The 23187-nt window shown below is 50.8% G+C and overlaps 1 protein-coding gene across 1 annotated transcript; it reads left to right on the top strand.

Moving 5' to 3' along the window:
- Positions 1-5826: 5826 nt before the first annotated feature.
- Positions 5827-23035, top strand: LOC128327461 (uncharacterized). Its single transcript, XM_053256258.1, has 10 exons — positions 5827-5833; positions 7725-7734; positions 7859-8014; positions 8739-8855; positions 13861-13993; positions 14812-14950; positions 17074-17279; positions 18187-18303; positions 19414-22832; positions 22927-23035. Exons 1-10 carry the CDS (start codon positions 5827-5829, stop codon positions 23033-23035), a joined length of 4413 nt encoding a protein of 1470 aa, XP_053112233.1.
- Positions 23036-23187: the final 152 nt, after the last annotated feature.

Genomic DNA, 23187 nt, shown 5'->3' with positions numbered 1-23187 from the left:
GCCCCATGGCAAGCCAATCCCTCAATATTCAAGGTGTGGGGGAGAGAACCACAAAAAGGAAATCACATCATACCTCCATGACTAAGGCTGGGCTGGCCAGAGGGTCTGCAGAGAGCTCTGGGGCTGGACACTCTCTGCCTGCCTGCCTGCTTGCTTCTTTCCTGAGCTTCAGGGAGGCCTCCATGGAAGCCCCGCCCACCCACCGAACAGCTGAGAGGTGGGAGAGGAAAAGCTGGAGCAGTTTGCCTGGGAGCCTTTCAAGTGGCACACAGACACAAAAGATGGGCTCTGGCTGGGCTGAGAGGAAAGATAAGTGGCGGGGACTGGGAGGGAGAGGAGGGCAAGCTGCACTGCAGTGTGCCCAGAATGAGTTCTGTGCCAGTGTGGGGCTCAGGGCAAGTGCCCCAGTCGCCCCACCCTAAGGACAGCCCTGCTCCCAAATGATAGATCAAGCTGTTTTCAGCCCATTTGGGGCCTCTGTGCACACACGTGCACATGCAAAGAGCTCCTAAATGGGCTGAAAATGACCCAATCTGTCATTTGGAAGGCAGGCAGACTCAGAGAAGGAGCTCTTGCCACCACCTCCCTCCTCCGAGCCCCTGTCCCCACCATGCTGCAGTGCTTTAAAAAAGGTTTGTTAAAAAAGATTTTACTTGCCCCCCAACCCTCAAGAACCCTTCGGATCTGAAGGCCTCCAAAGCCCTTCAAACCCAGGCTCCAAAATTACCTAGGTGCTCCTCTGGCTGTGGGGAGCTGAAGACTAGGTACCACGTGGTTCTCACACCTCTGTTTTCCTTTCCAAGTTAAGCAGCAGTGAACTAGACCAGAAGTTCCCAACCCCACCTCGGGTCGAGTGTTCCCTCGGACAGAGATTCCCAGATGTTGTTGACTACAACTCCCAGCATCTTCAGCTGCAGTGGCCTTTGGCTGGGGGTTATGGGAGTTGTAGTCAACAACATCGGGGAATCCCTGTTAGAGGGAATGCTGCTTGGGTCCCTAGACATTGTTGGATTACAATATCCCGGAGGGCCCCCTGGCCCAGATGAGCTTTGCCATGACCCCTCCCTTGGGGTCTTTAAAAAACAGCTGAAGACCCATCTTTTTAGAGAGGCATTTTTAATTTATCTGCAGCAGCTCATACTTGGTGGGTTTTTAACTTTTTGAGTTGCAACTTTTACGCTTGGTACTACCGGGTTCCTGGTTTTAGTAGTGTAGTTAGTTTTATATTGTTCTATATTGTTTTATTTGTTTTATTAATTTTGTGAGCCACCCTAAGCAGTATTGTACTGAAGGGGTGGTGTATACATATTTTAAATAAATAAATTTGGCCTTTCTGGCCGAGAATACTTTCTGCTGAAAAATAAGAGGGAAAATGAAAATATGCCGGGTTTCTAATCATATTGAGTTCTAACTGGGGTCTCTCCTCTGCCGCAGGTGGGACTCAGTGGGTGTTGCCTCCCTGCTCGGGGAGGAGCCCTCTGGAGTGCTGGCAGCACTGGAACGGAAATATTGGGTGCTCCAGAGGAAACTGTGTGCTGAGATGTTGCAGGTGCATTACGGTAAGAAGCCAGGAAGTGGGACAGATGCAGGATCTGCACCCAGCAAGTTGCCCAAGCAAGGGCTAAGGGAGCAGAAAGACCATCAGGACCTGAAACCAGGGGTGTAGCTATAACTGAGCAACAGGGTTCCCTGGGCCCCCAGCTCCTGAGGGCAGAGGCGCTCTTACCCCTGGTCTTCGGGGCCAAGTTTCAGGGCCCGAAGAGCAGGAGAGAAGAGCTGGTCTTGTGGTAGCAAGCATGACTTGTCCCCATAGCTAAGCAGGGTCTGCCCTGGTTGCATCTGAATGGGAGACTAGAAGTGTGTAAGATATTCCCCTGAGGGGATGGAGCCGCTCTGGGAAGAGCAGAAGGTTTCAAGTTCCCTCCCTGGAAGCATCTCCAAGATAGGGCCGAGAGATTCCTGCTTGCAAGCTTGGAGAGGCCGCTGCCAGTCTGGGTAGACAATACTGAGCTAGACAGTCCAAGGGTCCAACTCAGTATATGGCAGTTCCCTATGTTCCTATGCGGAGACCGTGTTCGCCCCTCTCCCCAGTGGCCCCTTGGAGTAAGGGAGGTAATGAAGAAAACAGGGAGGGGTGGATCTGGGGGGCCCTCTGGATCTGGGGGCCCCGGGTTCTTTGAACCCATCCACTCAGTTATAGCTACACCCCTGGGGGTCATCATTAATTACCTATTGCTGCAAGGGAACATAAAAACATGTACACAGGGCAGATCTGGAGATGGCTGCTTAAAGGAAGCCTGCATCCTTGGAGAAGCTGCTGCCAGTCTGTGAATACAATACTGAGCTAGATAGACCAATGGTCTGACTCAGTATATGGCAGTTTCCTATGTTCCTATGTTCCAGGGCCGCCACAGCCCCTGGGGGCTCCTATTTTCTCCATTATCTCTCTCACTCTGAGAGGCCGCCAGAGAGAGGGGTGAACACGGGCCCTCTCTACCCTAGCTACACCCCTGCCTGAAATGTTTGGCACCTCCCACAACTTCAGGAAAGATTCCACAAGGAGCATTGATGGCAGGCCAGCCACTAGCTTAAAAGGAGGGGAGGCCTATTCATGGAGGAGGGAGTGCTTGACCAATGGCAATTAGCCCTGATGGCCATATGGAACCTCCACATTCAAAGGCAGCGTACCTCGGAAGACTAGTTGCTGAGGGTTAACTGGTGGGGATGGCTGGTTCCTTCCCTCCCTGCCTGTGGGTATCCCAGAGTCCTCTATGGCCACTGTGGGAAGCAGGAGGCTGGCCAAGACAGCCCCCTTTGCTCTAACCTTGTAGGGCTCGTTATTCTCATCCCAAGGACAAGAAGGCTGACTCAAGTCAAGGCTCCTGGCAATGCAGCATTCATGTTAATTGTTCTTAGTCAGGAGTCACCTTTTGTGGGCTTGATTTTGCAGAGTAGTTAATAGCTAAACATAGGGATTAATTTAGAATCTAAAATGGATTTGAGGAAGTTCATTTGTGCACTTAAAGTTTGCACGTGGCCTCAGGTCCAATATATAAATATTGGCTGACACTGGTGTTCCCGCTAAGGTGTGCGCATGTGCGCATGCTCACACATTTTTGGATGTCCACTCAGTTAAGTATCGATCCCGCTCAGGTTGAATCAGGAAGGCCCCACTCTGAATGCACATGTGCACACCCGCACACCCTGCCTCGATACTGCCACCCAGAACAAAGCTCATGCCGCACACAGGTGGGGAAAATGAGAGAGAACCCTGGCTGACACCCTGAGGAGTGGAGCATGGGTACTCCTAGCACCAACACACCCATACAGCACAACTCCAGTGCTGGTCTTGACGCTTTCTGAAGCAAGGGCACTTTTGTGCGCAAGCAGAAGCACTTCTGAGGTCCTCCTGCACCCCATAACTGCTGTCTTGGCACAGAAACATGACACTGAGGGTCAAGCCATGACTTTCTGCTCTAACAAAGCTGTTCAGGAGTGTGGGTGAGCTCCAAAATGTATGTATGTATTTATTTATTTATTGTTGAATTTATATACTGCCTTTCAGTTGACAATCAAATTAAAACAATGAACAATTAAAACAATACACAAAAGTCTAAATATTAAATTTAAATATAAAAATAGATCTCTAACAAATTGTAAAAACATATATAAAATAAAACATTTTATTTTATAACAAAAACACAAGGCGGCGGCAGCAACAGCTGGTTCTGGATGGGGTCACACCTCCCCAGAAGGAAGAGGCATGCAGTCTGGGAGTACTTCTGGATCCAAACCTCTCCCTGGTGTCCCAGGTTGAGGCGGTGGCCAGAGGTGCTTCCAAACCACCTCAGCTGATTCTCCAGCTGCGTCTGTTTCTCGAGACAAATGACCTCAGAACAGCGGTACATCTGCTGGTCACCTCCAGACTTGACTACTGCAATGCACTCTATGTGGGGCTGCCTTTGTACTTAGTTGTTGTAAAACCATTGGCACAGCTGACCCGACCGGATTTACGATCCCTTCAGCTCTATTTGTGTGAGTCAAAATAAATTTCTGTAGCTAAGAGAAGCAGCTTAGCTGCACAAACAAAAACAAAGAATAACTCCAAGATAAAGTATTATAAACAAAGGAAAGTCCCTTGAAACTAAACTAGGTACCTCCCTCTACAATAACTGAGTAATAACTGAAATAACGGAGCAAGGAAGAACAGAACAAGGACAGGCTGAAAGAGGGAAGATTGAGAAAGTACAAATACAATGGCACTGTGGGGAAAAGGCAAAGTTGCTGACAGTGCTGACTTAGAAACCATGTCGGCTTGATATAGGGCTCGAGATAACTGGCAGCCAATCAGGCTTTGCTGACTCAGCAGTGCTATTGCTTCTCCTGTGAGACCTTGTGCCTGCATGTCTCCCACTGAGCCTTTCTCTTGAGACGTCTTCTTCACACAGGTGAAATTCCAGCTTCCTCCTGATCAGACTCCTCAGCCCTCATCTCTTTCAGCTGTCCAGATTCCCCCGTCTGTGGTTGATCCCGCTCAGCTTCAGCGTTTGTTCTCACAGCCAAATCCTCCTGCTGTGCTTCTGAGCCTGTTCTCCCAACCAAGTCCTCCCGTTCCTCCTCAGACACTTCTGACTCAGAGGTCTGAGCCATGACAGTAGTCCGGAAACTGCAGCTGGTACAGAATGTGGCAGCCCGGTTGGTCTCTGGGTCACCTTGGAGAGACCATATCACTCCTATATTTAAAAAGCTACACTGGCTACCAATAGGTAGGTTTCCAGGCAAAATAAAAGGTACTGGTTATAACCAATAAAGCCCCAAACAGTTTAGGCTCTGGGTATTTAAGAGAACATCTTCTTCACCATGAGCCCCATCACCCATTGAGATCATCAGGTCTGCAGTTGCCACCAATGCGTCTGGTGTCTTCACAGGGACAGGCCTTCTCTTTTGCTGCCCTGACACTCTGGTATGCGCTCCCTGATGAAAGAAGAGCCTCCCCATCTCTGGCAACTTTTTAGAAGTCTCTAAAGATCCATTTTTTCACCCAAGCTTTTTAACTTGACTGTGGTCTTACATTGTTTTAAGGTTTTCATTTTTAATATGTAATTGTAAGCAGCCTAGAGACAGAAATTTAGAGCAGTCTACAAATTAGATAGATAGTTTAGACAGACAGTTCTCTCATATAAAAGCCTGTGTGAAGAGTCATGTTGTTACTCATTTTCTAAAAACTGCCAGCCAGAGAGCATTCCAAAGCCTGGGGGCAATGAAGAAGAAGACCCCGTCCTGCATGCTTGGTGTGCTTGCACAGAAGCACAAGAGGACGATACTTCCAAAAGCATTGACACCAACTCTGGGACTAGCTCTGTGTGGGCACTGACATTCACAGCAGCCATGCTGGGAGAGTCAGGATTGCAGCCATTATGGATGATGATGATGATCAATCAGTAGAAGCCTTCCCAGAAGACACAACGTCTGCCCTAACTCTAGCTACATTGGGGCAGACTCAGCGCAGTGGCCGTTCACCTTCATGACAACCCTGCGAGGTAGGCTCACAGAGAGGAAGGTCAGCTCCTGCTGCGTCCCTTTCGGAGCAACTTCCGCTTTCACTGCTTCCTCTCACGCTTGGCCTCCTGACGTGGGCCACACACTCCCGTGCTCCTTCCCACGCTCCACCTGGTCTCTCTCTTTCTCCTGCAGGTCAGCCTGTGTGGGCCTCCCTGCCACCGAATGTAAAAGAAGACAAACTCTCGGAGCTGGAGTTGCTGGTGGACTTTGGTTTGCGCGCAGGGAGCATTTTGCCACTTTCTAGCCTCCCCGGCGCTCAGCACGATGTCAGGTGCGCTCCCTGAGGATGGCAAAGGGCCCCTGCCGTCTTTCCAGGGGAAAGGGAGGCAATGTGTGTGTGTGGGGGGGGGCAGCCCAAGGGACAGCCCAGGCCAGTGCTAAGGCCAGCAGGGGCTCCAGGCTCATGCAGACAATCCTCGAGGGCAAAGGTTCCCAGGAACTGCTGGAGTGTCAAAAGTGTGATAGTTTGAGCCTAGGCATGTGTGCCTCGAGTGAGAATTCTGGGCTGATTTGTTCTAGGATCCATTGGTTTGTTTTCCTGGCTGTCCTGGGTATCCTCCAAAGTCTTCTCCAGCACCAAAGTTCAAAAGCGTCAATGCTTTTTCTATCTTGCTTCTATCTATTACTAATACTGCGGATATTTATATAGCCCTCTTCAACCAAAGTTCTCAAAGTGGTTTACATATAAAAATGAATAATACATAAACTTGGTCCCCTGTCCCCAAAGGGCTCACAATCTAAAAAGAAACATAAGACCTGCTAACAGAGGGAAAAGGCACCTCTTAAAGTGATCTATTATATTAAGCAGGGGGAGAGCAATTGGCCCTATTCACCCCCAGCACAGCACCTCCAGTGGCTGTTGCTGGTGTCTGCCTCATGTTTCTATTTAGATTGTGAGCTCTTTGGGGACAGGGAACCAACTTATTTATGTAGTATTTATTTTTCTAAGTAAACCGCTGTGTGAACTTGGGTTGAAGAACAGTATATAAATATCTGTTGTTGTTGTTGTTGTTGTTGTTGTAAGACGCCACCTAATGGCACAGTGGGAAATGACTTGCCTAGCAAGCATGAGGTTGCTGGTTCAAATCCCCACTGGTATGAAACTCTTATATTGAGCAGCAGCGATACAGGAAGATGCTGAAAGGCATCATCACATACTGTGCAGGAGGAGGCAATGGTAAACCCATCCTGTATTCTACCAAAGAAAAACCACAGGGCGCTGTGAGCGCCAGGGGTTTACAGTGACTCGACAGCACACTTTACTTTACTAGTAGTAAAACAGCCACCAGCAACAGCCACTGGAGGAATGCTGTGCTGGGGGTGGGTAGGGCTAGTTTACTCGCCCCGTGCTAAATATAAGAGAATCACCACTTTAAAAGGTGTCTCTTTGTTCAGTTCACATCTGATGGGCCACTGTGTGAAACAGGATGCTGGACTAGCTAGGCCTTGGGCCTGATCCAGCAGGGCTGTTCTTGTGTTCTCCCATTACCCCCAGCCTCAATGGCCAACAACTCGTGGGAGCTGTAGTCCAACAACTGAAAGGGCTGGATGGGATTTCCAGGATCCGGAGAGCTGGTCTTCTGGTAAGTAAGTAAAGTGTGCCATCGAGTCAGTGTCGCCTCCTGGCGCCCTGTGGTTGTCTTTGGTAGAATACAGGAGGGGCTTACCATTGCCTCCTCCCACGCAGTATGAGATGATGCCTTTCAGCACCTTCCTATATGGCTGCTGCCTGATATAGGGGTTTCCCATAGTCTGGGAAACATACCAGCAGGGATTCGAACTGGCAACCCCTGGCTTGCTAGTCAAGTCAATTACCCACTGCACCATTGGGTGGCTGGTCTTGTGGTAGCAAGCATGAATTGTCTCCTTTTGCTAAGTAGGGTCCACCCTGGTATGCATTTGAATGGGAGACTACATGTGTGAACCCTGTCAGATATTCCCCTTAGGGGATGGAGCCGCTCTGGGAAGAACATCTAGGTTCCAAGTTCCCTTCCTGGCAGCACCTCCAAGATAGGGCTGAGAGACAAGATTCCTGCCTGCAGCCTTGGAGAAGCTGCTGCCAGTCTGGGTAGACAATACTGAGCTAGATGGACCAAGGGTCTGACTCGGTAGAAGGCAGCTTCCTGTGTCCCCATCTTTGTCTCCCTCTCTGTGGCTTGCAGAGGCAGCAGAGTGAGTTGCTGAAGGGTGCTGATGAGTGCTGGAGGGAGGGGAGGAGGCCTCCTTTCTGGTTTGTGGGTGGTGGACGGATGTTGGCTGGCGGGTTCTCTGCCTCTTAAGACTTTTGCCCAACCAGATGCGGGGTGTGGCTGCTGCAGAACGACCCAGAGGTGGGCGCCCTCGATCCCCTGGCCGCAGAGGGCACAGCGGCTCAAGCTCTTCAGGAGCTACGGCACCGGAGGCAGCTGGAGACCGCAGCCACGCTATCCCGGCGACACCTCCTGGTTGACAGGTGAGGCGGCTTCAGAAATGGGCACCTCTCCAGCCCCAAATACACTCAGGCTGTTTGTCTGTCTAGCCCAAGAATCCCTTCAACCTGATTGGCCGCGGCCCGGCAAGGACTCAGGCAGAAAGAGGGGCTTGAGCTACACACCCCTTCTGCAAACCATGCAACTGGAGTGCTTCCTTGGCGGTCATGTCCTGGACCACATTTTGGAGGGTGGATGGTGGCACCAAGACTCATCAGCTTGGGGGGGAATCGCCCTGGCACCCTGTTTCAGGAGAGGTTGTTGGCCAGGCTGGGGTTGCTCCTGCCGCAGGCGTCTGGGTGAAGGCAAGAGTCCTACCAGGGATTCAGACTTCAGCTCTTGCCAGGGGAGAGCAGGAGACCTGCAAGTGGGTCAGCACCTGAGACAGTTCCGAGCTGGAGAGGTTCCGCTAGAGAGTTACACCCGAGCAAGGCAAGCGCGGCTCCAGCAAAGCTCTGAAGTCCACTGTGGACTTGAATGGGTGGCTGTCTAGTTAGCAGCTGGCCCTGCCCTTTATCTGGAGAAGGCGGTTTCGCTTAAAGGGACCTTGTCCAATTTCGCAGGTGCCAACTCCGTCAGGCCCTCAAAGGACTCCTGACGGGAAAGCCTGGACCTTAGGGCTGGGGTGCCTCCCCCCAGCCCTGGGATAGGCTGCTGCCGACTGTCAGCCAAGCTCTGCCGCCCCCTCCACTCTCTTTCCCTCTGCAGTAACCCAGAAGCCTCCCGCCGGCTGTTACAGCTGCATGCCCAAACTGAGCTTGTCCAGCAGGAGGCGACGTTCCAGGCTGCCCTGCTTGTCATAGAGCTGACGACTCTGGGGGATCGGTGAGTCTGTAGGTGGGGAGCTGAGTGGTTTCCTGGGTGGGGAGGGGGACTCCCCCATGTGGTGCTTAGTTGAGGGGGTGGGGTGGCCAAACAAGCTTTTTGGCTAGCAAACTTTTGTTGGAGTGGGGGAGATGCATAAATCACAGAGGTGCAGAGGCCCCCGAGACACATACCATGTTCAGAGTCATTTTTATTTAGCCATTTCAAGGAGGAGAGAGTTGTTGATGGGGGGGGGATAGAAAAGGTGGGTTGGATGAGCCTTTGGTTTTTGTAAGAAGGTCAGAAGCTGCCTACTGCCGAGGCAAAATATTGGTCCATCTAGCTCAGGATTATGTACACTGACTGGCAGGGGCTCTCGGGGCGGGGGGGGGGGGGGGTTTCAGGCAGGAGTCTCTCCTAGCCCGATCTGGAGATGCTGCCAGGGAGGGAACCTGGGACCTTCTGCATGCAGAGAAGATGCTCATCCATCCTCAGTCTCTTCATCTGAACAATGGGCACTGCAATGCCCACCAAAAGGAGGCTGTGTGGCACTTCATCCACAGTTCCGTGGTTGGTGGGAACTGTGAAACTCTTTGCTTCCCCCCTGAGGGCAGAAAGAACTTTGGTATTGCCATAACCCCTACCAGCCTTGCTCAGTGTTAAGGAGTTCCCACATTCCTTTCCTCCTGTGAGCTTTGAACTGGCTGATTGGGGTAAGTGTTTGAGGTGAAAGCAGGAGGATATTGCAGAAGTGGAAAAGGTGCAGAAGAGGGCAACCAAGATGATCAGGGGCCTGGAGCACCTTCCCTATGAGGCAAGGCATCTGAGGCTCTTTAGTTTGGAAAAGAGGCAACTAAGGGGAGACATGATTGAGTTCTATAAAATTATGCATGGACTAGAGCGAGTGGACAGAGAGACATTTTTCCCCCTCTCACAACACTAGAACCAGCGGTCGCCCAATGAAACTGAAGGCCTGGAGATTTAGGACAACCAAAAGGAAGTACTTTTTCACACAGTGCATAATTAATCTATGGAATTCTTTGCCATGGGATGTGGTGATGGCCACCAGCTTGGATGGCTTTAAAAGGGGCTTCGACTAATCAATGGCTACTAGTCTGGTGGCTGTGGGCCATCTCCGGCCTCAGAGGCACGACGCCTCTCAATACCAGTTGCAGGGAAGCAGCATCAGGCGAGAGGGCTTATCCTCAGCTCTTGCCTGTGGGCTCCCCAGAGGCATCTGGTGGGCCACTGTGTGAAGCAGGATTCTGGGCTAGATGGACCTTCTTGGGCCTGATCCAGCAGCGCTGTTCTTATGTAGAAGGAGGAACAAGTATGGTTGGTTTATCCTTTGCAGCATAACATAAGAACATCAGAACAGCCCTGCTGGATCAGGCCCAAGGAGGCCCATCTAGTCCAGCATCCTGTTTCACACAGTGGCCCACCAGAGGCCGCTGGAAGCCACAGGCAGGAGTTGAAAGGGGCATGCCCTCTCTCCTGCTGTTACTCCCCTGCAACTGGTACTCAGAGGCATCCTGCCTTTGAGGCTGGAGGTGGACCACAGCCCTCCAACTAGTAGCCGTTGATAGACCTCTCCTCCATGAAGTATTCCAAACCCTTCTTAAAGCCATCCAGGTTGTTGGCTGTCACCACATCTTGTGGCAGAGAATTCCACAAGTGGATTATGCGTTGTGTGAAAAAGTAATGTTGGTCCTAGATAACCCAGGTTGCTGCTCCAGTGACATACAGAGAGAGCCTGCATGGTGTAGTGGTTAGAGTGCTGGACTAGGACGGGGGAGACCTGAGTTCAAATCCCCATTCAGCCATGAAACTAGCTGGGTGACTCTGGGCCAGTCACTTCTCTCTCAGCCTAACCACAGGGTTGTTGTGAAAGAGAAACTCAAGTATGTAGTACACCGCTCTGGGCTCCTTGAAGGAAGAGCAGGATATAAATGTAATAATAATAATAATAATAATGCCACCACCTAGATTCAAGGAAAATTAGAGAAGTCCTGGAAATAATAAAGCAGCAAATAACAGCAGTGTCAAAGAAGATTAGCAGATATGAAGCCAGAATTACACAACACAGGCAGAATCTCCAATTCCAGGCAAATCAGAGACGTTTCTACCAAAGCATAGAAGGAGAAACTGCAAGAAACCTAGAAACGCCAAATAAAGAAAAAACAGTGCAATTCTGGGGAAAATTATGGGACAATCCAATAGATTATAATTAAAAAGCAGGCTGGATGAAAGAGGTAAAAAATGTAACCAACAAATGCAAGATCTAATAATAACACCAGAATTAATAAGTGAGAGAGCAAAGAAAATTAAAAATTGGACTGCTCCAGGCGACGATGAACTGCATGGCTTTTGGCTTAAACACCTAACAAGCCTTCATAAACAACTTTCAAAACAGTTCAATCACATTTTGCAAGGAGGTGATATTGAACAATGGCTAACAAATGGGAAAACTCATCTCATAATGAAAGACCCAGCAAAAGGTGCAGTTCCAAGTAATTATAGACCAATAACCTGCCTGCCAACCATGTTCAAATTATTAACTGGAATAACAGCAGATGAAGTGATGCAACACTTATTAACTAACAAACAGCTTCCAGCTGAACAGAAAGGAAATTGCCCAAACACCAGAGGCACAAAAGACCAGCTGCTGATTGACAAAATGATTTTAGAAAACTGCAAGAGAAGAAAAACAAATCTAAGTGTTGCATGGATTGACTACAAGAAAGCCTTTGATTCATTGCCTTACACATGGATACTAAAATGTTTAGAAACAACTGGTATCAGCAAAAACATTCAGATATTTATTTTAAAAAGCAATGAGCTTGTGGAGTACACAGTTAACAATCAATGGCGAGACACTTGGACAGGTTAGCATTAGAAAAGACATTTTCCAAGGGGACTCACTATCCCCTCTGTTGTTTGTAATCGCCATGACCCGTTTCACAAATACTAAACAAAACAGGCCTCAGATACCAAACATCTAAAACATCAAGTCAAATCAACCATCTGCTGTACATGGACGATCTGAAGTTGTATGGAAAGTCCGAGTCAGAAATTGAATCACTGCTAAACACTGTCCGTATATTCAGTAGCGATATAGCAATGGAGTTTGGACTAGACAAGTGTGCTGCATTAACAATGAACAGAGGAAAAATAACAAAAACAGAAGGAATAGACCTGCCCAATGGAAGCAAGATCAAGAACCTGGAAGAGAAAGAACATTACAAATACTTGGGCATTCTCCAGGCTGATAACATCGCACACACTGAAGTTAAAAAAAAAAAAAAAAAGGAAGTGAATACATCAGGAGAGTTAGAAAAATCCTCAAGTTCAAACTCAATGGCGGGAACACCATACAAGCCATAAACACCTGGGCTATACCTGTTATCAGATACACGGCAGGAATAATAGACTGGACCCAGGCAGGGCTAGAGACATTAGATCGTAAGACCAGGAAAATAATGACCATCAATCATGCTCTGCACCCTCGCAGTAATGTCGATAGGCTCTACCTCCCTCGCAGCTCAGGTGGAAGAGGAATGCTGCAAGTCCATCAAACAGTAGAGGAGGAGAAAAGAGGCCTTGAAGAATATATCAAGGACAGTGAAGAAGATGCACTTCAAATGGTCAATAATGCGAAACTATTCAACACCAATGAAACAAAGCAGGCCTACAAGAAGGAACAAGTCAAGAGCCGAGCAGAAAAAAGGAAAAATAAGCCCCTGCATGGTCAATATTTGCACAATATAAGTGGAAAATCAGACATCAGCAAGACCTGGCAATGGCTTAAGAATGGTTACTTGAAGAAAGAAACAGAGGGTTTAATACTGGCGGCACAAGAACAGGCTCTAAGAACAAATGCAATAAGAGCAAAAGTAGAAAAATCCGCAACAAACAGCAAGTGCCGCCTTTGTAAAGAAGCAGATGAAACAGTGGACCACCTAATCAACTGTTGTAAGAAGATCGCACAGACTGACTACAAACAAAGGCATGACAAGGTAGCAGGGATGATACACTGGAACAGCTGCAAAAAATACAAGCTACCTCTAGCCAAAAATTGGTGGGACCATAAAATTGAAAAAGTGGTAGAAAATGAAGATGCAAAAATATTATGGGACTTCCGACTACAAACAGACAAACAGCTGCCACACAATACACCAGATATAACTGTAGTTGAGAAGAAAGAAAAACAAGTCAAAATAATCGACATAGCAATACCAGGGGATAGCAGAATAGAAAAAAAAGAAATAGAAAAAATCACCAAATACAAAGATCTACAAATTGAAATTGAAAGGCTGTGGCAGAAAAAGACCAAAATCATCCCAGTGGTAATTGGCGCCCTGGGTGCAGTTCCAAAAGACCTTGAAGAGCACCTCAACACCATCGGGGCCACAGAAATCACCACCAGCCAATTACAAAAAGCAGCTTTACTGGGAACAGCCTATATTCTGCGATGACAATATAATATTCTGACAATAAAATTCTGGCATCCCAGGTCCTTGGGAAGGACTCGATGTCTGGATAAAACAAACCAGTCAATAACACCTGTCTGACTGTGTAAACAAGAAATAATAATAATAATACCCAGCTGGCTGATTTGGAAATCAGAGTGTGGTTTCCTCTAGTGGTGCAGCATACACCAGCAGGGACAAACGTGAGAATCCCCATTTGTTTATTTGTTTTACTATTTATTTCGCACATTTCTATACCACTCCATATAAAAACCACCACGGTTTACAATTTAAAACACAACCATAACTACACGGGATGGGACTACAGCACCCATCACCCCCTGTTGCAGTTTATTGTGGATGTTGGGAGCTGTAGCCCAAGACCAACTGGAGAGCCTCAGACTGGGTCCCCCAGCATGGTTTGGAATGGCAGAGGAGGGTGTAACTTTTTGGCTCCTGCCTAGTGGCTGGGTGGCTACCAACAGAGGCTGCACCATTCAGATTAGCAGAGACCTTGTTATCCCTTGCTACGTCTTATGTGATGCTTCCTTTGACAGATCCTGGGACCCCAAGTCCACCGTGCCTGAGGCTTGCCATCAGGAGCTGGCCCAGTTGCGGCTCGCAGAAGGACCCGGAACGGAGCCAGCATGGCGGGAAACCAAGTCTGTGGTGCCAGGAAGATCTATGGTGGTAAATCGGGGCAGAAACCAAAGAGGGTCTTCTTGGCACTGGGACGCAGGAAATGGATTATCTGCTCTTGGGAAACCATGCAGTACTCCGTGGTGGTGGTGGTGGTGGTGCTGCCAAATGGGCGGCTTCAGGGCAACTTAGCAACCTCTGGGTCTTCCTTCTGCTGCTCCCCACAGCCTTGCTAGGGGCAACCAGTTTGCTAGTAAGAGCAAGTCCCTGCTCACAAAGAGTGTGGCGTGGGCATCAGTTGCCTCACACTCAAGGAGACTGCTCTCTTCATGAGTCACTGGTCTGGGCACGGCTTCTAACCCGGGAGGAGGCAAGCCCAGAGCAGTCACTTGCAGAGCTGTCATGATCAACCTCCTCGACAAGTGGGTGATTTGGACTGGCAAGAGCCTTCAGTTGTTTAATTAGCAGGAGTCTTGTAGCGCTCTCCTGGCGCGTTCATGTGTGTATGCAAACAATCGGAGAATTACTGTAACAAGCAACTGAATAGGGAAATGGCATGCATGCCAACATCCGAGACCCCTTTGATTAGTGGGGGTGTGGGGATGTGTGCAGTTGTCCTGCGCTGACAACATTATCAAAGTCATGGGGAGGACATGCAAATAGTAGTAAAAAGAAGCGCTCTTTAGATACTTCTTTGATGGCGTGTTTGTCTGTTTTGTACACTGTAAGCTCTGCAGACGGGCCTTTGCACGCCACAGCACCCTTGCTGCCGTTCACCTTCTGATCTCAGAAATGGCACTACTGGGCTTTGGGTGTGAATACGGAGTCCTTGGCGCCATCCATGTTCTTCCTCTGCTCTCCCCCTACAGCAGGTTCTGCTGGACCGGCTGCTGCTCCAGCAGGAGAGGAACAGAGCATGTCTGGTCCAGATCCTGCTGACCCTTGCGCCACCAGACACCATCCGGGAAAGAGGCCTTGGCAGGAAGCAGCCAGTCCCCCTGGGAGCAGGTATGGCAGCGTAGGAGGGAACATGATCTAGCAGTGAGTTTGCCCAGACAGGGTAGCTGTTATCAGTGTGGCCTTCGGTCTAGTGGTCAGAACAAATGCCAGGCAAGTTGAATGGTGGTTTGAAGTCACGGCCCCAGGCTGCCCTGCCAGGATCTCTGTCTTGGCAAGAGAACAGTGCATCGCCCACGTTGATTCAGGGCGCAAACGCATTGCCCTCCAAATGGAAATGTCCTCGTCCTTGTAGGTGGAGTAATGATGAAGATGGAGTGAGCTGAGGCTCGTGGAGTCTAATCCAGGCTTAGGAATGCCAGCCTTGTTTGGACCAAGTGGGATAGTCCTAGGCAGAGGCAGGCGGCCGATAACCATTTGGAGGCTTCATGGCTGTTTAGCCTTCTGTCCCGGTCCAGGACACAGAGGAACAGGACACACAGAAACTGCTGCTAACTGAGCAAAAAGGCACACCTCTTAGAGTGATCTCTTAGATTAAGCAGAGGGGAGCAACTGGCCCTCTCCACCCCCAGCACAGCATCCCTCCAGTGGCTGTTGCTGGTGTCTACCTGCTGTTTCTTTTTAGACGGTGAGCCCTTTGGGGACAGGGACGCATCTTATCTATCTATCTATCTATGTAGGCTGCTTTGAGACCTTTTGTTGAAAAGTGGTATATAAGTAGCAGTAGCAGCAGTAGAAACAAAGGAGGCTACCTTATACCAAGTCAGACTCTTGGTCCATCTAGCTCATTATTGTCTACACTGACTGGTAGCGGCTTCTCCCAGGTGACAGGCTGGAGTCTCTCCCAGCCCTACCTAGAGATGCTGCCAGGGATTGAACCTGGGACCTTCTGCATGCAAGGCAGATGCTCTACCGCTGTGTTATGGCCCCATCCCCTAAGGGGGATATCTTATAGCAGGCAGTGGTCACATGTAGTCACCCGTCCAAATGCAAACCAAGGTGAAGCCTGCTCAGCAAAAGGGGCAATTCAGGCTTGCTACTGCAAGATTGGCTCTCCTCCCGGTCATAACCCCCTAGGGCTGCTTTCACCCGCGGGTGGGGGGGGCAACCCCAGATATGTGTGTTTGTGTTTATATCCCACTCTTCCTCAGGGGAGCTCAGAGCGGTGTACATGGTTATGTTTATCTTCACAACAACCCTGTGAGGTAGGTTAGGCTGAGAGATACATGACTGGCCCAGAGTCACCCCGTGAGTTTCATGGTTGAATGGGGATTTCCGGTCCTCGAGTCCAACACTAGGGTCTTCCCAGTCCTAGTCCAGCACTTTGCCACTATGCTATGCTGGCTATACACACACACACACACACACACACACACACACACACACACAGAGTTACTGACCCCCAATCCAAGCATGCTAGCCCCAGTCACATGGTGAAGGCAGGGTCTCCGTTGACCCTGAATGTTCCCTGCTGGGTGACGTTTCTGCCGCTGGGTCATGGACGTCTGTGGCACTGACGGAAGCACCCTACCCTCCTCTAGCAGGTCTCTGATCTGGTCCCTCCTGGCAGGGAGAGGGCACTGCCAGGCGCTAAGAGCCACCACTGCTGCTGCCGCCGCCACCTCATGGGGCAAGCTGGGGTTGTCTTGTGCCCGTTGGGGCAAGCACGGTCTCAGGGTCATGGCGGAGGGTGAGGGCCTCCTCATTTATTGTTAATTTATGGTTAAATTTGTATACCGCCTTTCATTAAAACAACCCCAAGGTGGTTTACGCAAAAATTAAAAGCAAAGCTATAAAGAGGACACCATTAAAATATTAAGCTAAAATATAAAACAAATCGGACTAAAAAGATTTAAAATACAAACATAAAAACTGTAGAGAATACAAAGCAGCAGCAGCAGAGGCCATCATATAAAAGCCTGGGTAAAAAGCCAAGTTTCCACATGCTTTCTCAAAGCTGTGATGGAGACCCAGGAGCGGAGGAGACCCACCGGGAGAGCCTTCCAGAGTCTGGGGGCAGCCACAGAGAAGGCCCCGTCGTCCTGCGTGCACGACAGCCGAGCCTCCCTCATTGTGGACACATCATCCAACCATGTGCCGCCTCATCCACTCCCAGGCCGCTGATCAGCCCCAGCTCAGCCCCATGTCACACTGGCTCCCTTCTGCACCCTCAGGCTGCGGAGGAGAAGACACTTCGCCCGCCTTGCAGGAAGCCGTCGCCCAGATGCTGACGCTGGCCCAGGAGCGGCTGGAAGGAGCCCGGAGGGCAGAGGTGTCCTGGCAGGACGGTGCCACCGCGGTGCTTGTGACCCTGCAGCACGCCCAGCTGGAGGAGCTGAGCGGGGCCATCGAGGATCTGGCCGGGATCATGAGTGGCAGGGTGCGGGAGGGCAGGGGGGTGGGGGCATAGGTGGCTACCTCATGCTGAGCTGGGCCACTTGCCCATCTAGCTCAGCAGTGTCTACTCCAACAGGCAGCTGCTCAGAGGGGTGGGGCGTGGTGCAGGGGGGGTTTCCCTAGTTCTGAGATTGCTGAGCTGGAGAGGCTGCCAGGACTGAGCCCTGCAGCCGGCCAATCGGGGGCTCTGTTGTTGGTCTGGGGGGGTGGGGACCTCCGCCTCACCCCCCCCAAAAAAGCTTGTAAGGACTCGAAACATGTCCTGACGTTGCACCCTAGCTATGGGGGGTGGGGGGATCATGGCCAAACTGACATGTTCCAAGCATAGGTCTTCTTCCTCGAGCACCTTTTGGCTCCTTGGGAGTATCAGCCAATGAAGCAGCTGCTGCCCACTGAGTCTGCCCCTTGGCCCATCCAGCTCAGGACTGCTTGTTCTGACCAGCAGCCGCCCTCCAGGGTCTCGGGGGAGATCCTGTCTAAGCTAGAGAGGTCAGGGATCTTCTGCCCACAAGCCCTTTGCGCGGCCCCTGAGCCATGGCCCGCTCCTGGCAGGGCCCTGGTGGGCCACACGGCCCGCGGCAACCCCGGACAGACTGGGAGGGAGGCTGTGTCGGCCAAATGGCTCCATCAAAAGAGCCCCTGGTGGCGCAGTGGTAAAACTGCCGCCCTGTAACCAGAAGGTTACAAGTTCGATCCTGACCAGGGGCTCAAGGTTGACTCAGCCTTCCATCCTTCCGAGGTCAGTAAAATGAGTACCCAGCATGTTGGGGGCAATATGCTAAATCATTGTAAACCGCTTAGAGAGCTCCGGCTATAGAGCGGTATATAAATGTAAGTGCTATTGCTATTGCTATCATCGGGCACTCACTGCTTGTCGTCCTACCCCCCAGGAGGGAGACGCCTGCCCCGCCCTCTACGAGAAACTGCTTGCCCGGCTCCAGGAGACCCCGCGGATGTCCTTACTGCGACAGCTGCAGCCCACCCCTCCTGGGGAGCAACGCGCGGCGGTACGTCTGAAACCTCACCCACTCCTTGCCAGGTGGAGCACTGAGGTGGGTGATGGGGAGACAGACGCTCTGCAGCACAGAGACGCCAGGTGCTGCCTCCTTGCGGGTCTGTCTCACCCAGTATTGCCTACTCTAGCTGGCAGCAGCCACTCCCGAGGCTCTCAAGCGAAGCCCTTTTCAGACCAGCTAGCTGCGAGCCTTGAGCTGGGGGAGCGGCCTTGGATCTCCCGGGGCGTTCTGGGTGCACAGCAGGCGTCCCGCCCCCGAGCGGTGGGCCCTCCCCCAGGGAATGGGGCAGACAAGACGGAGTGCGGAGTAAAAGCAGGGGATGAAGGTGAGCAAGTGTACAGCTGCGTCTATTTGGGGAGGAGGACCGAGGGGTTACATCAGGGGGAGGCAACCCATGTTCCCTTGAACAGGGATCCCCAGATGTGGTTGACTACAACTCCCAGAATCCCCAGCTGCAATGGCTTTTGCTTGGGGATTCTGGGAGTTGTAGTCAACCACATCTGGGGATCCCTGTTCGAGGGAACACTGGAGGCAACCTTGGTTCTCCAGCTGTTGTTGAACTACAACTCCCATCATCCCCCATCCTCAATACAGCATTACAAAGTAATTATATTATTCCTGTAGCCATTTAGAAGGAGCCATTGTTTCCCAGCGGCCATTCCCAGCTGAAGCCTATTCAGAAATGACGGTTTCTTAGGGGGAATGTCAAGGGGGGGCACCACAGAGTCAGGGCCCTCAGAAGCACCTGAGCCACCTGCGGGGAAACTGGAGGGGCCGGATAGGAGGAGAAGGAGCAGCAGCAGAGGAGAGTCTCGGAGTGACTGGGACCGTGAGCACCGCAAAGATGCAGGCAGCGTAGCGAAGGGATTCTCAATTCCCTGGTTTTCAGATGCCATCGGACTACAGTTCCCATCAAAGGCCATTGTGGCTGGGAAGGATGGGAGCAGTAGTCCAACAACACATGAAGATGAGAACCCCTGGCATAATAAATTCAGGAATCCTTGTTTTTATTCCCTTTGAATAGAGGAGGTTTTAGAATCTGACTTGGGGGCCACTCGCTTTGGAATTTCCAAAAGTCTTGTCTGTAATTTTGCTTTCTAGGAAACATTGCAGGTGAACCTGGAGGCTTGTTCTGCCCAGGAGGAGCTGTTGCTGTGTGAACCAGAAGCCCTCACAGCTAAGAAGATGCTTCCAAGAGAAGAGATTCTGGGTCCTCCCCAGAAACTAAGCAAGATGGAGGTCCAGGGACCTCCTGGGGACCAGAACATACCTCAGGACCAAACACTACAGGCTCGGCAAAGTCCTCAGGGCCTCCAGCACCAACAACTGGATCCAAATACCTTCCAGGCACAGACTGAACTACTGAGGAAGTCAAAGTCTTTGGGGTCCCTGGAGTTTGTAACAATTGAGCCTGAAGGGCTGAGGAATTCAGAAATGGCAAAGGCTCAGCAGGGCCAGGATTTGAGGGAGGTTCTCCAACACCAGGAATGTCCGGAGAGAGAGCGAAAGCTTGTTCAGGTCCCAGAATCATTGGAAAAGAAGACAGATGAGAGGCAGGATCTGCAGGACCCAGAAGCTCCACAAAGAAATCAGCAGGCAATCTCTCCTCAGGAACAGAAAACAGAAACCTGTCAGGCCGCAATGGACAGAGGGCCTCTGGAAGCACAGGAGAAGCTACAAGGAGACCTGCAGAGATGCCCAAGTCCAGAAACCCCACCTCTTCTGTGGAGGGTTCTGGGGCAGAAGGCCAAATCTTTCGAGCTGACCCTTCATCACCAGGACCAAGAGGTCCCTCAGACAGAGAAGGTCCTCCAAATGGAGAAGCCGATACCAACAGATCCCCAGGCAGCCCATCAACATTCAGGGGAGAGAACATCACAAGTTCCTCAGGAAGTTCTGGGGGATCAATCAAGTGTTCTCACCCAAGGTGAGATACAGGCCCTTCAGCCTCAAGAAATGACAGGGCATGAAAGCCCGGCAATCCAGGGAACTCTACAGAGAAGGCCGCAAACACTTCAGAGCCAGGAAATTCCACCGAGGGAGACACGATTGCCAAGCCCCTCAGAAGCCATCGTGCAAAGAGAACGGGAGGAACCGCAGGTCCCTCTGTCCCTCAAGAGAAAGGGCATGGAACCGTTACAGGTCCGAGAGACTACTCTAGAAAAGGGGATACAGGTCCCCGAGCCCCAGGATCAAGGAAGGCCAGAATCACCTCCTCTTCTGTGGGGGGCCTTGGGGGTGAAGTCAAAAACGTTTGAGCTGAGGAAACCATCGGCCTTTAAAACCCAGCTGCTGAGGGAGTCGCTGATAGTTCAGTCACTGGGGAGATCACAGATAGAACCAGAGGCTCATAAACCACAGGGATACAGAGATCCGAAGGGTCTTTCTCCTCAGGAGCTGAGGGAAGCGGAGGTTCAGGCAGAGAAAGATATCTTGCAGGTTCCAGAAATGCGGTTCACAGAATCCCAGAGAGCTCGGTTTCCGGGAGAGAGGCGTCCAGAACTGCTTCAGCCTCAGGATGAGGCCCAGAGAACCCCACAGATCACGACGGAAAGATCTAAGAAACAGAAAGTACTTCAAAGAGTGTTGGAAGTACCCAAGGACCCAGAGGCTGTTGTGCAAGAACTGAGGGATGTGCAGGCCCTTCAGTCTTACAGTGAAGAGTGTCTAAAGATATTACAGGCCCGAGGATCTTCCCACATGGTCCTTCACTCCCAGGAATGTAGGAGTCCAGAAACACCTCCTCTTCTGTGGAGAATCCTGGAACTGAAGGCAAAATCTTTTGAGCTGAGGAAACCATGTACCTTTCGGACCCAAAAGCTGAGCTACTTAGAGCCAACATTTTTGGCCCAAAGGATGCCACAGAAGGAGCTGCAGGCTCCTCAGATTCAGGAGGTAAGGAGGCTAGAAATGGTCCAGCCACAAAGCCAACCAGACATGGAACCAGAGTGCTGTGCATCACAGGAATGTGGAAGTCCAAAGATCCTTGAGGCCCTTCAGTTACCTGAAAAGAAGAATCTGGAAGCCTTTCCAGCAACAGAAAGAGAGTGTCCTCAGCATGAGGAACGTAGAAGTCCAGAATCCTGTCCTCTTCTCTGGCGGGTCCTGGGACTGAAGGCTAAATCATTTGAGTTGAGGAAGCCACGAACCTTTCAGACCCAAAAGTTGATGTCACAGGAGCTACCAGAAGTGAAGAGGCTACAAACGGTCCAGCCACAAGGCAAACCATACAAAGAACCAGAGTCCTGTGCATCACAGGGACATGAAGGTTCCAAGATCCTTGATAAACAGGAACCAAGAGACCCAAAAGCCTCTCAGATCCAGAGAGAGGAGAAGACTTCACATGATCAAGAAATAATGCCAAAAGATTCACAGGGAGAGAGAGCTCCAGAATCCCCTCCTCTTCTTTGGCGGGTCTTGGAACTGAAGGCAAATTCATTTGAGCTGAGGAAGCCACGAACATTTCGGACCCAAAAGTTGAGGTACTTGGAGCCAACGTTTTTGGCCCAAAGGATGTCACAGGGGCTACTGGAAGTGAAGAGGCTACAAACAGTCCAGCCACAAGGCAAACCATACCAAGATCCAGAGTCTTGTGCATCACAGGAGCATGGAGGTTCCAAGATGCTTGATCCACAGGAGCCAAGGGACCCGAAAGCTTTTCAGATACGGAGAGAGAAGAAGCCTTCTCATGACCAAGAAATGATGCCAGAAGATTCACAGGGAGAGAGGGCTCCAGAATCCCCTCCTCTCCTCTGGAGGGTTTTGGAACTGAAGGCAAAATCATTTGAGCTGAGAAAGCCACGAGCTTTTCGGACCCAAAAGTTGAGGTACTTAGAGCCAACGTTTTTGGCCCAAAGGATGTCACAGACGAAACTGCATGAAGGGAAGATTGCAGAAGCTTTGCAGTCTCCGCCAGCTTTAGAGATAGAAACTGAGCTTCTTCTCCAGCCTGGAGAACGCAGAAGTCCAGAGACCCCTCCTCTTCTGTGGTGGGCCCTCGAGCTGGCCCAGCAGAGCATGCCCCACCACGAACGGCTGGATTCTCCTCAGTCCCAGGAGAAGGACAAGCCACCAGCAATCCAGCCACAAGGAACACAGCAAGTAGAGTCGAAGGAAGACATAACACAAAAGACCCTTTCTCTCCAGGATGCAAAGGAGCCAAAGACTCCTCAGGTGCTGAAAGAGACCTCTCAGGATCAAGGAATGATATCAAGCAATGCCCTTCTTCAGGAAAGGAGGAATCCAGAATCTTTACCACCTCAGGGAACTCTCCTTCAGGTAGAGTCTCTTCACCCAGGGTTGTCAGGCTCACAAGGATCCCAGAACCTGTGGAGAGCAGAACCGACTCAGAGATGCCCTCAGGTCCATGAGGTCCAGCTCCTGAAAGAGATGGAGTCTGTGCTAACTCAGGGAGCGCCCCAAATACAGGAGGGAGACCCAGGGATGCAGGAAACTCCTGTGCCAAAGGAGGTGAAGGACTGTCTCTTGAGCTCTGGGCCACAGGATAAAGTGTCGGACATGTGCGATCCCTACAAGGATAGTCACTCCCAGGCATGCCCACCTCCAAGACAGGGACAACCAGACATCATGCATCCCATGCTCAAATCTCTGCAGGCCCAGGAGGTACCCCAAAGAGATCCAGAAGATTGTGGTGCCTCAGACCAAAGGGAGTTGCAGGCTCTTTGCCTCAAGGAAATGCCACAGGCAAATCCCGAAACACTAGAGAGGGTCAAACTAGAAGATCACCCATCCCATGAGCCTCTAGGAGGCCTTGGTAAAACAAGAAGCCTCCCACCACCAGGAAGATTAACAGGAAAATCAAAGTCTCTTGACCTAGCAGAGCTCCAGACTTCAAAGCCACATGAGCTGTGGGGG

The sequence above is a fragment of the Hemicordylus capensis genome, chromosome 5, assembly GCF_027244095.1.
Source record: "Hemicordylus capensis ecotype Gifberg chromosome 5, rHemCap1.1.pri, whole genome shotgun sequence".
Classification (NCBI taxonomy): domain Eukaryota; kingdom Metazoa; phylum Chordata; class Lepidosauria; order Squamata; family Cordylidae; genus Hemicordylus; species Hemicordylus capensis.
Note: the sequence above shows the minus strand (reverse complement) of the source record. Positions and strands in the feature narration are given on the sequence as shown.

Coding starts and splice junctions, on each gene's coding strand:
- LOC128327461 (XM_053256258.1), top strand. Junction 8,856..13,860: donor CTGACGACTCTGGGGGATCG/GTGAGTCTGTAG, acceptor TTCCTTTGACAG/ATCCTGGGACCCCAAGTCCA. Junction 14,951..17,073: donor GCCAGTCCCCCTGGGAGCAG/GTATGGCAGCGT, acceptor CTGCACCCTCAG/GCTGCGGAGGAGAAGACACT.